General features: G+C 46.4%; 1 protein-coding gene across 2 annotated transcripts in view; it reads left to right on the top strand.

Annotated features, from left to right (window-relative positions):
- ACER1 (alkaline ceramidase 1) overlaps positions 1 to 17,209 on the top strand; it is a 99,289-nt gene that overhangs the window by 4,769 nt on the left and 77,311 nt on the right. For both annotated transcript variants that reach the window (XM_029610925.1, XM_029610923.1), the window contains exon 3: positions 8,261 to 8,364. In XM_029610925.1, coding sequence (XP_029466785.1) covers positions 8,261 to 8,364 — 104 coding nt within the window. The remainder of the gene's footprint in view (positions 1 to 8,260; positions 8,365 to 17,209) is intronic.

Below are 17,209 nucleotides of genomic sequence, written 5' to 3'. Positions count from 1 at the left end.
AGAATTTACCTGTACAATAAATAATTTCAAACTTAAAGAATCTTTGTCTTGAGGACTGATTGGAGAAAAAGTTTAGCTGCCTGGATGGCAAACTCGGATGTCTGCCTGATCCAGAACACCCCCTATTCCTTCTATTATCTGAAAGTGTAAATAACCGATTCACATCTGCTCGTTCAAGACCTCTCATGATTTTAAAGACCTCTATCATATCCCCCCTCAGCCATCTCTTCTCCAAACTGAACAGCCCTAACCTCTTCAGCCTTTCCTCATAGGGGAGCTGTTCCATTCCCTTTATCATTTTGGTCGCCCTTCTCTGTGCAACTATATCTTTTTTGAGATGCGGCGACCAGAACTGTACACAGTACTCCAGGTGCAGTCTCACCATATAGCAATACAGAGGCATTATGACATCTTCTATTTTATTAACCATTCCCTTCCTAATAATTCCTAACATTGTTTGCTTTTTTGACTGCTGCAGCACACTGAGCTGACAATTTCAATGTATTATCCACTATGATGCCTAGATATTTTTCCTGGGTGGTAGCACCTAATATGGAACCTACCATCGTGTAACTACAGCATGGATTATTTTTCCCTATATGCATCACCTTGCACTTGTTCACATTATATTTCATCTGCCATTTGGATGCCCAATCTTCCAGTTTCGCAAGGTCCTCCTGCAATGTATCACAATCCGCTTGTGATTTAACTTCTCTGAATAATTTTGTATTATCTGCAAATCTGATAACCTCACTCGTTATATTCCTTTCCAGATCATTTATATATATATATTGAAAACCACTGGTCCAAGAACAGATCTCTGAGGCACTCCACTGTTTACCCTTTCCACTGAGAAAATTGACCATTTAATCCTACTCTCTGTTTCCTGACTTTTATCCAGTTTGTAATCCACAAAAGGACATTGCCTCCTATCCCATGACTTTTTTAGTTTTCTTAGAAGCCTCTCATGAGGGACTTTGTAAAATGCCTTCTGAAAATCCACATGTTTATTAACCCCTTCAAAAAAATGAAGCAGATTTGTGAGGCAAGACTTCCCTTGGGTCAATCCATGTTGACTGTGTTCCATTAAACTATGTCTTTGTATATGCTCTGGGATTTTGATCTTTAGAATAGTTTCCACTATTTTTCCCGGCACTGAAGTCAGGCTCACTGGTCTATAGTTTGCTGGATCGCCCCTGAAGCCCTTTTTAAATATTGGGGTTACATTGGCCACCCTCCAGTCTTCAGATACAATGGATGATTTTAATGATAGGTTACATTTTAACTAATAGATCTGAAATTTCATTTTTGAGTTCCTTCAGAACCCTAGGATGCATACCATCCGCTCCAGGTGATTTGCCACTCTTTTTAAAACTCTGGAATTTGTTGCCAGAGTATGTGGTTAGTGCATTTAGTATAGCTGTGTTTAAAAAAGGATTGGATAAGTTCTTGGAGGAGAAGTCTATTCCCTGCTATTAATTAAGTTGATTTAGAAAATAGCCATTGCTATTACTAGCAACAGTAACATGGAATAGTCTTAGTTTTTGGGTACTTGCCAGGTTCTTATGGCCTGGATTTGCCACTGTTGGAAACAGGATGCTGGGCTTGATGGACATTTGGTCTGACCCAGTATGGCATATTCTTATGTTCTTAATCTGGCCTACTACATCTTTCAGGCACCAGGTTCTTGGCTACCGGTGGGATGGGTTCCATCGGCGGCCTTTTCATTTCGGTCATCGGTGAGATGGGTTCCACTGGCAGCCTTGTGGGCCTCCTCTGCTTCTTGCCCACTGTGAGGATGGGGTCCACTGGTGACCCTGAGGTCCCCTCCTTCCGTCCCTATTGACCCCACCAGGTGTACACCCCCAATAGCACCAGACCTGGCCACAGGTCTCCTCTACTTTTGCTACCAGCAGAATGGGATCCCCTGCCCCCGGGCGCCCCCTATAGCATGGCAGCTGGGGTCCTTGGCTCCTGTCCATCCTTGGTATGCCACTGCTCCACAGTTTCACTGTCTGCAGAGAAGAATCTAGAGGGAGACAGCCAGCATGGATAAGAGGCTTCAGCACCCTATTGGTTGGCTCCCTGGGCAATTGCCTGGTTGGCCCACCTTTTAATCCAGCCCTGCAGCCAGGCCCTCTCCGGTTTATCCAATTTGCAAATCCCTCCTGTATTTGATCTCTTCTCCAAACATCCTCTTGGCCAGCATTAATGGCAACATTTTCCTTTGGGCCTCGGGCCAAAGGTGGATGGCAACTGGTGAGAACAGAAAGCAGGCTGATGAGAGAAGCAACATGTTTTCTTTTGGGTAGATTTGATGGTGGTGAGGTCAGAGGAACAGTGGCAATCTCCACCAGTCAATGTAAGCTCAGCTTTCCCTACCCATTATGTCTGGTTCCAAGCCCAACAGTCATCTGCAATCCGCAGCAGCATTAGCAATGAAACTCAGCACTAGGTCTGTGTTGCGTCCGTTGCTGCTCGATGCCCTCACTCCGCCCTCTCTACCTTTGTGGCGACTCCCTCCGGGTCTGATGGACGGTTTGCTGCCGCAGCATCTCTATGCCGTCTCCCTCCGGCTTCCCAGGAATGGCTCGACGCTGTGGATCCACCATGTTGCCTGATGACGTAGGGCGCGCGCTCCGATTGATGTACCAGCAAGGGCGCGAACCTTGGGGGCGTCCCCCTGAGTTGACGTCATCCGCTTCCAATATAAAAGGTCTCAACATTCGCTAACAGATTGAGTTAGCAAGGACAAGGACAAGAATACGGACTTGCTATGGATTCATCCAAGCTACTCTGCCTCCTCGGACTTACCAGAGGTACCTGCTCCTCGGGGGCCTCGCTCTCTTTTCTCTATTTCAGATTACAGATAGGAACCGGTATTCGCTCCTCGAGGGCCCATGTTCCTGGACACTCTGAAGATTCTCTACTGCCTGGAAGCTATCGCAGATACAGACATTTGTGAGTTACCATTGCTCTCTCAGAGCTTTCCCTGGAACCAGGTACTCGCTCCTCGAGGGCCTAGACCTTTCCAGCTATTGAGCTTCCTTAAGACCTTATGTGAGTTTTGTCATCTAGTTCTGGCTATGAACACAGCAAACCCTGTCTACTCACTATCTATAGTTTCTCTACAGCTCAGCAACCCTGGGATCCCTGTTCCAGTACCTGAGGGACTTCAGCCCTGCCGGGCATATCAGCTCACTACTGCCACCTCTGGTGGTTCTACTAACCTGTCTAATAAAAGAATTATCTGTGTCTGTCTCCGTACTCAAGCCTAGCTAGTGGTCCCTCTCAGGATATCCTCCTGGGGGCGTTGTCATCTGCCATCGGCCCAAGGATTCACCTATCTACATTCCTCTACAGCTGAGTGTCCTCTCCAAGCACTCCGCTGGAACAGATTGCTGCTCCTTCCTCATCAGGAGTCTTCAGCAACAGATTGCTACTCTGCAGTCTAAACCCTAACAGATTGTTATCTACTCCCTCTACAGGAGCTGAGCATATCAGATTGCTAACTCCGCCTATGGCGCATAATAGAATACTAACTCCTCTGGGAGTTCCATATCAGATTGTTTACTCCTCCTTCCACAGGAGCAGATTCATAACAAGATTGCTAACTCCTCCCCCAACAGGAGGAGATCCATAACCGATTGCTAACTCCTCCTCCAACAGGAGTATCCAGCATCGGAAACCTAACGGTCTGTGAGTCACTGCAAGCAAACAGGCTCTAGAGCAGCCCTGATCCCTCCTCATGCAGGGCTTCCTGTTACCACAGAAGCACATAAGACTTCCATCCCATCAGCATAGGTCTCCACCTAAGACTTGCCAGCCCCGGCACCTAAATACTCTATCTGAGGGGAACGTGGGCTGGTATGGGCGAAGCTCCAGTTGGGCCTCTGCCTCATCTGGACCCACCTACCGATAGTGGGACCTGCAGGGCTCCTTCCTGCAGGCTGCATCAACTCCACCTCTGTCATGGGTCCATGAATCCAACACTGTATTTCTACTTATAAATGTTATAGCTTTTCTAAGAGTGTTTTCTTAACTAATAATTGCTAAAATAATGTGTGTGAATTCTGAGTTCTAACTAATTAAATAACTAAAGAGTTAATAACATATTTGTAAACTCAGAATATGAAGGATAGTTTATGATGAGCAGTGATATTGCTATATGTTGATAAACAGGAAGGTGTAGAATAATTGTGTTGTATACATATTAACCCATTTATCTTTTAACAATTAAATCAGTTTCACCCCCTTTTGGTTTAGTGAATTATAAATATGGAAAACAATATTAAGTAGACGAGAAATTAAAGGCACGTAAGCATAATAACATTATTATATAGTCTGAGCAATGTCAAATCTTGTGTATAATGTGTCACTTTTGAAGTATATGTTAACAGTTTATAGGATTCTTGTTCATGGTCTTGTCTCTTTTAATATAATCAAGAGGTTGCAACATCAATACTAGGTGGTTATTGAATCAAGAGATGAGATGTCAAACAGTTTTGCTTCGTCTGAATACATATTCAAGGATGGGGGTTAGGATGAAGCAGATTGGTAATAAGATCAGTGTAGATTTGGCATTCATGGTTGAATGGAGTGGTATTCAGTGAAGTCAAGGAGTTTGAAGGTGAATGATGATTCTTGAAAAGTTCTAAGATTGGTATTTGTAGACCACTATGATAATTGTTGAGCAGCTTAGTATCTTACAAAGAGTGAGTTCAGGATGATGGTAATGGAAGTAGGAACTTTAGCATTTTCTGTCTTTGCCAGCCATCTTCACTTTGGTTTGGACCCTCTGGTGCTGGTGGCCAGTGAGGCAAGGCATGAGAGATGAACAGGAAGTAAGTAGAGTCAGGAGATGAAGTCTTCCGGATGTTGGCGTGAAGTCAAAGTAGGAGAATTGGAAGGGGGAGGGAGGGTCACATGATGTGCTGCTAAGAGGAGGATGTGATAGTGATCAGCTCCCTCTTGTCACATTTATATTTTTAGATATCTTGTGAAAAGGGGCCTGATTTTTCTGGAGGATAATGTTTAAAAAAAAAAATTGATACCCATGCTATGAGCAGACAAAACTGGAAAAAAGGCAAAGATTGTTTGATTGGAAAACCCGGCGCTGATACAGAAAGTCAGGAGGAGGAAACGGAGTCAGAGGAAGAATGGCCTGCACTGCCTAGTTCTGGAGATTCTCATGTTGGCTGTGAAAGATGTTCGACCACTTCTCGTAAAAGCTGCCTGAGGATATTACAGCCAGAATAGCCGGTGTCGTTGAAAAGGTATCGACTCTGGTATTATCCTCAGTGAATGATTATGCAGTGCAGCTGAGCGAAATGGGATTCATGGAGAGGTGGAGACGGCGGTGACACAAATATGCACGAAAACTGAAGCGCTGGAGAGAAATTATGCGACCTTAGAGAAGCTGAACAATTTTTGGAAAATTGTGGAAGGAGGAAAAATATAAGAATCGTGAGCCTATTGGAGGCAGAGGATGGAAAGGATCCGGTGCAATTCTTTTCCAAATGGCTACCAGAAGACCTCGGCCTGGAGCAGAAAAAGAGGCTGATAAAGCCCAATGGGCCCTCTCGATTTTTATCAGCTTTGCCGACGGCAGGAAGCCAGCCACGTGCCATCATTATTCAGTTGCATTGATATATGGATAAAGCCCTTGTTATGGAAAGGGCTCGGCAGCAAAGGGAGGAAAATATCTGTTTTTCAGGATGTGTCTTAGCTAGTGCAGAAACAGGCCGCGTTCCAGGAAGTAAAGAGCGTGTTAAGAGAAAAAGAGATGCCATACCCAATGCTCTACCTGGCCCATCTTCGGGTCACCACGGGCAAGAAAAATCATATCTTCAAAATGGTAAATGTGGTGAAGGACTTCCTGAATAAAGGTGTGTCTCTCACTCGTTCTAAGACATAGGCTATACACTGTCGAATAAGATGATGTGCTCGCAGCGGGAAGGCAGTATGCAGGGCAGAGGGAGTGTACTTGGACCGGTGCTTTTCAATATATATATAAATGATCTGGAAAGGAATACGACGAGTGAGGTTATCAAATTTGTGGATGATACAAAATTATTCAGAGTAGTTAAATCACAAGCAGACTGTGATACATTACAGGATGACCTTGAGAGACTGGAAGATTGGGCATCCAAATGGCAGATGAAATTTAATGTGGACAAGTGCAAGATGTTGCATATAGGGAAAAATAACCCTTGCTGTAGTTACACGATGTTAGGTTCCATATTAGGAGCTACCACCCAGGAAAGAGATCTGGGCATCATAGTGGATAATACTTTAAAATCGTCGGCTCAGTGTGCTGCAGCAGTCAAAAAAGCAAACAGAATGTTAGGAATTATTAGGAAGGGAATGGTGAATAAAACGGAAAATGTCATAATGCCTCTGTATCGCTCCATGGTGAGACCACACCTTGAATACTGTGTACAATTCTGGTCGCCGCATCTCAAAAAAGATATAGTTGAAATGGAGAAGGTACAGAGAAGGGCAACCAAAATGATAAAGGGGATGGAACAGCTCCCCTATGAGGAAAGGCTGAAGAGGTTAGGGCTGTTCAGCTTGGAGAAGAGACAGCTGAGGAGGGATATGATAGAGGTGTTTAAAATCATGAGAGATCTTGAACGAGTAGATGTGAATCGGTTATTTACACTTTTGAATAATAGAAAGACTAGGGGGCATTTCATGAAGTTAGCAATTAGCACATTTAAGACAAATCGGAGAAAATTCTTTTTCACTCAATGCACAATAAAGCTCTGGAATTTGTTGCCAGAGGATGTGGTTAGTGTAGCTGGATTCAAAAAAGGTTTGGATAAGTTCTTGGAGGAGAAGTCCATTAACGGCTATTAATCAAGTTTACTTAGGTAACAGCCACTGCTATTAATTGCATCAGTGGCATTGGATCTTCTTAGTGTTTGGGTAATTGCCAGGTTCTTGTAACCTGGATTGGCCACTGTTGGAAACAGGATGCTGGGCTTGATGGACCCTTGGTCTGACCCAGCATGGCAATTTCTCATGTTCTTATGTTCAGATACAATTAATGATTTTAATGGTAGGTTACAAATTACTAGTAATAAATCTGCAATTTAATGTTTTAGTTATTTCAGAACTCTGGGTTTATACCATCTGTTCCAGGTGATTTGCTACTCTTTTAATATGTCAGTTTGCCCTATTATATCTTCCAAGTTCATTGTGATTTTTTTCAGTTCCTCCAAATCATAACCAGTAAATATTGTTTCTGGCATGGGTATCTCCGCAACATCTTCCTCTGTAAACACCAAAGCAAAGAATTCATTTAGTCTTTCCACTATGGCCTTTTCTTCCCTAAGTATCCCTTCAACCTCTTTATCATCTAATGGTCCAATCTGCTCTCTCACAAGCTTCTTGATTTGGATGTATTTGAAAAGATTTTTGAGCTTTTGCTTGCCTTATCAATGTTTTGCATCTAACTTGCTAGTGCTTATGCTTTTTTCTATTTTCTTCAGTTACATCCTCTTTCCATTTTTTGAAAGAAGTTCTTTCTTTTGGTTAAAACAGCCTCTTTCACCATTATTCTCTGACACAACTCTGGTGTCAACAGTGCAAGAAAAAATGGTGCTATTGTCATCAGTGGCCACCACTTCAAAGCATATATGAAACTGTGCACACAAATATCAGACTTGAGGACAGAAGTGTGCAATGAGTGAGCAAGTACATGCATGTAGGTGAGCCTAAATATTTTTCTGAATATGGCACATCTGGTGTAGGTGTGTTTGTGTGTGTGTGTGTGTATATGTGTATATATATATATATGTTTATACAGGTGAGTATCTAAGCATGTCTGAGAGTTGCACATGAAGATCTGGGTGCATGTAGTTTATATGTGCATTATCTGAGCCTGAAAAGTATATGTGTGCACATTTATTTGAGCCTTGTGGTTAGAGCAGGGGGCTACAACCCAAGGAAACCAGGGTTCAAATCCCACTGTTGCTCCTTGTAACCTTGGGCAAGTCTCTTTAACCTCCGTTGCCTCAGGTACAAAATTAGGTTGTAAGCGCTGTGGGGATAGGGAAATACCCACAGCTCCTGAATGTAATCCACTTTGATGTACACTTTAAAGTGTCAAAAGCAGTATATACAAATCTTAAATAAATAAAATATGCAGGCGTGGGCATGTGTGTGCATGCATTTGAATAAATGGCTGTAGATTTTCTCCCTTTTCTGTAGCTTTTGTGCAGTCATAATAAGGGATGTTTCTCTTCCTTTGCAGTCGTTCAGAAGATGGGGAGTATGTTTGCCTACCAGAGTTCAGAGGTTGACTGGTGTGAAGAGAACTACAAATACTCAGACCATGTGGCAGAGTTTTACAACACAGTAAGTATATAACATTCCCACTAATCATGAGCATAAATCCCTTTGTGAGATGATAATATCACATTGAGGAATGTTCTGCAGTGTTAGGTGGGTGACTTGGGATTGACCTCCCTCCCTACCTTGGATCATGTTCCTGCTCCTTAGGCATGAAGTGCTGCTGGAGTAGCTCTCAAAGATACCCCATGAAAGGGGATTGTGTGGGGAGAGGAAAAGGGAGCGAGCAGTGTACTATTCTAATGGAACCACCTATAGTCCTGGGGGAATTTGGTGCTACTGCGGAGCACAGAATTCCCCTCCTGCACAGCTGTTGTAGAAATTCCATTTTCTGTGCATATTTTGGCAAAGATCAAGCAGGCCCTGGTGTGCCGCAAGCAGAGCCTGTCCCACTCACGCGAAGATGAAGCAGGCCCCAGCGTGCCACGAGTGAAGGCCGTCCCGCTCACAGCAAAGAAGGAGCAGGCCCCAGCGTGCTATGAACAGAGGCCGTCCTGCTCGCAATCCCAGTGAGAGTGAGTTTGTGTATAGAGGGTGTGTGTGTGTGTGTGTAAGACTGCGAGCCTGGGGGTTGAGAGAGAGAGCATGTGTGAGGGTGTTTTGTATGTGGGGTGCCACAGAGAGGGAGCCTATATGAGGTGATTGCGAAGGAGTGTTTTAGTGTGTGAGAGATTGGGAGCTGGTGTGTATGAAAAATAGATTGTGTGTATGTGAGGTTGCTTGTTTGTGAGAGAGGGAGCCTGTGTGAGGGTGTGTATGTGTAAGAAAGAGAGCCTGTGTGAAGGGATGTGTGTGTGTGTGTGTGAGAGAGAGAGAGGGAGCCTTTGTGTAGAGGTGTTGAGAGAGTGACATGGATAGACTGTGTGAGGGTTTATGCGTGAGAGAGAAAGGGAACCTGTGTGGGTGTGTGCACAAGAGAGAGAGGGAGCCTGTATTAGGGGGTGTGTATGTGCCCCAGAGAGAGAGAGCCTGTGTGAGGGTGTGTATGTGTAAGAAATAGAGCCTGTGTGAAGGGATGTGTGTGTGTAAGAAATAGAGCCTGTGTGAAGGGATGTGTGTGTGTGTGTGAGAGAGAGAGAGAGAGGGAGCCTGTTTGTAGAGGTGTGTGAGAGAGTGACATAGATAGACTGTATGAGGGTTTATGCGTGAGAGAGAAAGGGAACCTGTGTGGGTGTGTGCACAAGAGAGAGAGAGAGCCTGTGTGTGTGTGTGTGAGACAGAGAAGGCCAGAGGGAGCCTGTGTGAGGGGCAGTACTGAGAGAGGGGTCAAACTCTGAGAGTGGAGACAGAGTGGAATGGGTTGAGCCTAGAAGGGGAGGGGAAAGATAGTGGCCGGTGGAGGAGTTGGGGCCTGAGAGGGCAAAGTGGCCAGGGGAGTAGGGAGCGTGAGTGGAAGGGACACTCTTACAGTGAACTTCTAGGGAAATTCTGCTCAAAATATTTAAAACTCTGCATCTTTAAGTAATACCTTTTTTCTGTATTACATTTTATACATAAGAACATAAGAAATTGCCATGCTGGGACAGACCAAGGGTCCATCAAGCCCAGCATCCTGTTTCCAACAGAGGCCAAAAACCAGGCCACAAGAACCTGGCAATTACCCAAACACTAAGAAGATCCCATGCTACTGATGCAATTAATAGCAGTGGCTATTCCCTAAGTAAACTTGATTAATAGCCATTAATGGACTTCTCCTCCAAGAACTTATCCAAACCTTTTTTGAACCCAGCTACACTAACTGCACTAACCACATCCTCTGGCAACAAATTCCAGAGCTTTGTTGTGCATTGAGTGAAAAAGAATTTTCTCCGATTAGTCTTAAATGTGCTACTTGCTAACTTCATGGAATGCCCCCTAGTCCTTCTATTATTCGAAAGTGTAAATAACCGAGTCACATCTACTCGTTCAAGACCTCTCATACAAAACTGCATATTGAAAGTAAAAACATCACAAACATTAAACATAGGTGACTCTGAAGCCTGTCAAACAAGGACCAGTGTACGGTCATGTGTTCAAGTATACAATTTTATACAGGAACCCCCTCCCTGGGAAACCCCCCACCCTTCTGCTGAATAGAACAGAAGAAAGCAAAGCAGCAGGATAAGATTCTTTTCAGGCAAAACCAACACATTCAGGGATAATGGATTAGCTCACTTCTAGCCCTAGGGGATAATCTTTGTAAACAAGGATGCCAAGTACTAATAAACATACATTTACATTTAAAGGAACTTGTGGTGCTCTGGTTTTCCATTTGCCAAAGCACATGTGATTTATTCCTTCACAGCCAGAAGCTTGGAGGGCCTTGCTCACGCCAGTGCTACAGAAGGGCCTTCTTTGCGATCAATCACGCCTTCCAAATCAAGAGACGCTTATCCCTCCCCCGTACCTGAAAAGATGAGGCTACATCAAAAAGAACACCCTCAGGAGCAAAAACCACTGGTTGACCCACCAAGAACCTTTGAACCTTACCCCAGAAAGTCTGAACAACAGTACGGGCCCCGAAACCAATGGTCTAAAAGTGCCCCTTTAGACACTGCACAGCCCGGAGTTTAAATAGCCCACCCTATGCAGCCACGCTTTATGGCATAAAGGAGGGGGGAATCGGCTAAGGAAGATATTGCTGCCTTCCACTTGGCATGTAACTAGTGATCTTTCACGTGGAACGAAGGTATACAAGACCTCTAAATAAAATAAATAAAGATAAATGTAACTCTACACCTGAAACCTCAGATTTTAAACTAAGGAAGGATTTACGAATACGAGAAATCCTCAGCTGACCCCCCGTCTATCTACTTGAAAAAAAAACTCCTAGAGCCTGGCCATTAGAACATCACAAAAATGCGGTTTCTGCAAAGATTGTACATAACGACGCAGTTGAAGGTAGGCAAAAAAGGTCTTAGGGGGAAGAACAAATTGCATGGACAAATCTTGGTAAGGTAACATGGCACCCCTGGAGACCACCACGTGCGATAAGGAGACTATGCCCTTTTCCTCCCTTTGAGAGAAAAACAGATATGCTCATGCCTTGTGCAAAGATACCAAAATAAAATTACTACAAATAGAGGAAGGCAAACAGGCCATACGAGCATGGAGTACGTATGCAGGATGCGATGGCTTAATTCTTTTTCCAAGTCCAGGGGGGTAAAGTATAAAGAATTAAATAGCCAGTCTTTCACGTCTCAGTATCGAGCCATATTATATTCCTCTAAATCAGGGACACCCCCATCCCTCTGTGGTGCCACGGTCCCACCAAATGAGCCATAGAAATCCACGCCCGTTTCCCACATCAAACAAATCGAGACAGCATCGCATAAACTAGCTTAATATCTCTCTTCTGAAGCAATAAGGGAATGTTTTGCAAGATATATAACCACTGGGGCCAAATAAGCATTTTAAATAAATTCAACGAAAGAGGTAGCTCTTTCCATTCAAAGAATTTATTCTTTAGAGACTTTAAGAGTGGGAATATGTTTAAATCATAAACTTTGGCCAGAAACTGTATCCCCAGATAACGAAAAGAGTCCCCAGCCCAAAATACATCGGACCATTCCCTGTGATCCGAAGAGTGGGAGTTGTTTCTTATCAACTCTAGCTACCTCGTTCGTTGGGTATACACAACACGTTTCACGTGTCATTGTTAAAGCCGTTGGTCCTCTCCTGGCCCTCACGCACAGACCCTCCTGCTCCGCGCATCTCTGCAGAACCTGACACTGCTCTCCAGGTAAGAGAGGTCCTCGACGTCCGGCAACACCGAGGCAAGTGGGAATACCTCTTAGCTTGGGAGGGCCATGGGGCCGAGGAGAATTCGTGGGAACCCTCCCAAAACATCCTTAAGGATCTTCTGAGGATCTTTCATAGATTGCACACTGAGAAACCACAGCTGCGTAGGGGGAGGCCTAGAAGAGGGAGTACTGTTACGCGTCCCGCCCGCGGCCGTCCCGCGCACGGGCCTGCTCACCTTCATGGTTCCACAGCGGGTCCTGGGACGACCTCCCTCGCGGTAGTTGCCAGTCCTGCCAGGCCCTGGCATCCCGCGGCAGCGGTCACCAGGCCTTCCTCTGCGCGCCGGGCCTCATGTCGAGGTTTGGCGTCCTCAGCCATGTTGGCCATGCCCATACGCACGCGTGGACTGCCCGGACTCATGTAGGGCCAAGGGCAGGTCCAAGCTCCGTGGCGCGCCCTGATTGATTCCCCAATATAAGGAAGTTCCTGTCTCTGCTTCCTTGCCTTGGCAATCGGGTCAGTTTGTTCTGAGATTGCCTCTGTGCTTGTACTTGTTCCTAGTCTCGTTCCAGGATCCTTCTGTTCCAGTTCTGTTCCTGCTTCGTTCCGGCTTCCTAATTCCTGTGTCCTGCTTGTTCCTGTGTTCGTCTGTCTGTCTACCCAGGTAGTACCCTTGGACTGTCTTACTGGTACTGACCACAGCCTGCTCCCGACCTGCCTGCCTGCCGCCTGCCTCAAGACTTCAGCCTGCCTTTGACCTCGTCTGACCTCCAGTACCTGACCTCTGCTGACCACTTCTTGGACTGACCTCTGTACATTGACCTTTGCCTGCCTTACCTCGTCTCCAGATTCTGGTTCTGTTCCTCGCCTTGTCATCACCAACTTTGTTCTGGTTCTCCCTGTTCCAACCAGCAGCCACCTTTGAACCCAATCGCGCTCCCCCTGTCTCCGTGGGCACAGCGGACTTTCACTCTCTTAGGAAACCCTGCGAGGCCCACCTAAGTCCAAGCAGCCCGGGTCCCTACGGACTCCTCCCGGGGGGATCTCGGGCTTCCAGTGGTGAAGCTCTTCACAGCCTCTGTCTTCTCCAGTGCTCCGCCCCCTGGGGGCAGTTACCTCCTGTTCCCTTTCAGGAGACGTTCCACCTCTGCCCCAGGACAAGGGTCCACCCCTGAGTGCAACACTGGCTGCTACATCCCCCGGCTGCTGAGCATAAAGCTATTGAAAATATTCAAGAAAGGTTCCACTAAGCTCCTCATGCGAATTAACAATTTTATGAGATTTATCCCAAACTGCCACAATATATTTAGCCTCCAATTTAAGAACATAAGAACATAAGAAAATTCCATACTGGGTCAGACCAAGGGTCCATCAAGCCCAGCATCCTGTTTCCAACAGTGGCCAATCCAGGCCACAAGAACCTGGCAAGTACCCAAAAACTAAGTCTATTCCATGTAACCATTGCTAATGGCAGTGACTATTCTCTAGGTGAACCTATAGCAGGTAATGGACTTCTCCTCCAAGAACTTATCCAATCCTTTTTTAAACACAGCTACCCTAACTGCACTAACCACATCCTCTGGCAACAAATTCCAGAATTTAATTGTGCGTTGAGTAAAAAAGAACTTTCTGCGATTAGTTTTAAATGTGCCCCATGCTAACTTCATGGAGTGCCCCCCTAGTCTTTCTATTATCCGAAAGAGTAAATAACCGATTCACATCTACCCGTTCTAGACCTCTCATGATTTTAAACACCTGTATCATATCCCCCCTCAGTCGTCTCTTCTCCAAGCTGAAAAGTCCTAACCTCTTTAGCCTTTCCTCATAGGGGAGTTGTTCCATTCCCCTTATCATTTTGGTAGCCCTTCTCTGTACCTTCTCCATCGCAACTATATCTTTTTTGAGATGCGGCGACCAGAATTGTACACAGTATTCAAGGTACAGTCTCACCAAGGAGCGACAGAGGCATTATGACATTTTCCGTTTTATTCTCCATTCCCTTCCTAATAATTCCCAACATTCTGTTTGCTTTTTTGACTGCCGCAGCACGCTGAACCGACGATTTCAATGTGTTATCCACTATGACACCTAGATCTCTTTCTTGGGTTGTAGCACCTAATATGGAACCCAACATTGTGTAATTATAGCATGGGTTATTTTTCCCTATATGCATCACCTTGCACTTATCCACATTAAATTTCATCTGCCATTTGGATGCCCAATTTTCCAGTCTAACAAGGTCTTCCTGCAATTTATCACAATCTTGTTAGCCAATTTATTACCAAATTGGCTAACAATTTCCCCGTCTTATTACCATATTGAAAAAGTTAAAATTTGTAATAAAACATAGATTCAACCATGCGCTGATGAAGCAAGGAGTTCAAGGCAGCTAGAGAGGTGAAATAATTTGTCCTAGCTAGTTCAGAACCCCAGGCACTACCAGTCACACCACACCTGTCTTTCCAGTTTTAATAACCAGGCATCAAAGCCTTATGTCTATGGGCTACATAGGCTATAATCTCACCCCAGAGCACTGCTTTACTTGTTTCGCAAAAAATGGTAGGAGAATGACATGTTCCTTATTAGCTTCTGACACTCATTTCAGCGCTGCTGCAAAGATTCTTGAAAACGTTTATCTTTGGCTACAATGCTGGAAAACGCCAAGATCGCTGCCCCTGCCCACTAGTCCCCCCAATGCAAATCCACCCAAATCAAGGTATGATCAGATATCATCAGAGGACCAGTCTCTGCAGCCATCACTTTGAGAAAACATAGCTGGCGCAAGCAGAAGATAATCTAGATGAGATTGAGAAGCATGCGCCCGGGAAACATGGGTGTAATCCCGGTCTGTAGGGTGGAGAACCCACCAGACATCTAATAAATCCAATTGTTTACACAACATGGGGATGCTTTGGTGTTTCAAGACCTGGATGTGACTTATCCAGTTGGGGATCATTGACCACATTAAAATCAATCCCCAGGACCAGAGAAACAGAGGAAGCTTCCCCTAACAACTGACAAAGAGAGAGAAAAAATGTGGGATCTGTTGCAGGAGTGCTAGGGAGTGGTCCCGATTCCTGAGAGATTGGTGTGCCCTTGGACCACAGCGCAACTGCAGAGGAACTCCATGGAAGTGCCATGGCAGGCAAGGCTTGTCTAAGCATGGGTGGACAGGCTGACCACCGGAGCCCTGACCTCTGCCGAATTTGCACACACTGGGAGAGACCCAGCAATGCAATGGTGGTCTCTGGGGTAGCCCTCCGGCCACTCGATAGCCCTTTCGGACCTGCGGCTTGGGAACGGCAGATGCAACAGGACAGACAGAGGTCGAGGGCAGGCGATGGTACTGGAACTTGGAACAAGACAGGAACTCGGAGACTTGGACAAGGCTTGAAGACTCGGATGAGACGAGGATACTTGGGACTCAGACGAGACGAAGACTCTTGGAACTCGGACGAGACGAAGACTCTTGGAACTTGAACGAGACGAAGAGAAGGACTCATTATACTCGGAGACTTAGACAGGCACTGCCCCTCAGGGCACCCTACACAGCCAACGTGGACTGGTCACAGACCACCCTGTCCCACTGCACGCCCTACACAACCTGAAGAGGCTGGTCATGGATCACGCAGAGAGCGGGTCATGCGCAGCACGGAGACTCAGGATGAAGGAGGAATCTGGGCAGTGCTCGAGGAAGGATCCAACCAGAAGAGGACTCCAGTCACTGGAAACGGACACCGGATTGATACGGAGTTACTCCCAGGGAGGTTGGCTGGAGGCGAGGTCTGGGATGAGGCAAAGCTGAACCAGGAGCTAGGAACTGGCAGTTACATCAGGATCAGGACTCGGAACTTGGAACATTAAAAACAAGGGTCTTCCAGAGGCTTGCGCTCTGGACATCAGGGCGTCAGGCCATCTGGACATCAGGAACCTCTGGAAATGAGGACATCAGGGATGACTGGAACACGAAGCATGGAACATCAGGTACTTCTGGACCGGGGACATCAGGACTAGGAACATCTGGAGACTGGAGCGTCTGAAGATAGGAACATCTTGAAGACAGGATAGAAGAGGACGCAGGAACCAATGAGAGACCAGGACATGGAATGAAGATGAAGATGAAGGATTAGGAACCACAGACGAAGACAAGGGAATTTCCATGAAGAAACAGAATGCCTTGAAGAAGCGAGGAAGGTTCACGGAGGACTCCTGGATGGAAGAGCTGGAACGGAGAATCCAGGAGCTGACTAGCTCCTGCGAAGGCGAATACGGACTGAAGGAAGGCCCTCTTTATAGGGCTGAAGAGGGAGACGCCTCAGGAACGTCATCAGGTGGAGCCAGGAAGAACTGCCCACCACTGGCCCTTTAAAAGAAGAGAGGAGGCCTAGGAAGAGGGTAGGACCACGGAGAGCGGCACCCATGCCGCAAGGAAGGAGCAGGCCCAGACATCAGCGGCTCCCTGCCGTGAAGAGGACTGAAGATGGCGGCTTCCAGGCCGCCTAGAAGAGGAGCTCCGGGGCGGCCTCATGGCCGCGGAAGAAGATGTTGGTGGCGGCCTACAGGCCGCGAAGAGACGGTGGCCTCTAGACCGCGAGAGGAAGATGGCTGGCGGTGGCTCGCCTGCCACAGGAAAGGCAGTGCTCAAAGGTGGCCTCCAGGCTGCGAAGATGACGGCGGCTCCCAGGCCGCATGGAAGGCGGTAGTGATGGCGGTGGCCTCCAGGCCGTGGAGAGGACGGGGGCGATCTCCGGACCGCAAGGCTGGATGGTGGCGGCTCTGACTGCTGCGGAAGACAGGCGGCGGCTTCCAGGCCGCAAGGGATGGCGTCGGGGAGAATGGCAGCACCGAGGTGCGAGGCTGCTCACAGCTAGGCCCATGAGCAGCATCGCAACAGGATCATACTGTTTCAGAGCATAAACATTACAAATAGTGATTGGTTTCACTTGTAAAGCAGAACCAGGGGTCACGATTTGAAGCTCCAGGGAGGAAGATTCAGAACCAATGTCAGGAAGTATTTCTTCACGGAGAGGGTGGTGGATGCCTGGAATGCCCTTCCGGAGGATGTGGTGAAGACCAGAACTGTGAAGGACTTCAAAGGGGCATGGGATAAACACTGTGGATCCATAAA

This window comes from Rhinatrema bivittatum, chromosome 8 (genome assembly GCF_901001135.1).
Source record: "Rhinatrema bivittatum chromosome 8, aRhiBiv1.1, whole genome shotgun sequence".
Taxonomy (NCBI): Eukaryota; Metazoa; Chordata; class Amphibia; order Gymnophiona; family Rhinatrematidae; genus Rhinatrema; species Rhinatrema bivittatum.
The sequence above is the reverse complement of the archived record's forward strand: the minus strand, read 5'-3'. Positions and strand labels throughout refer to the sequence as shown.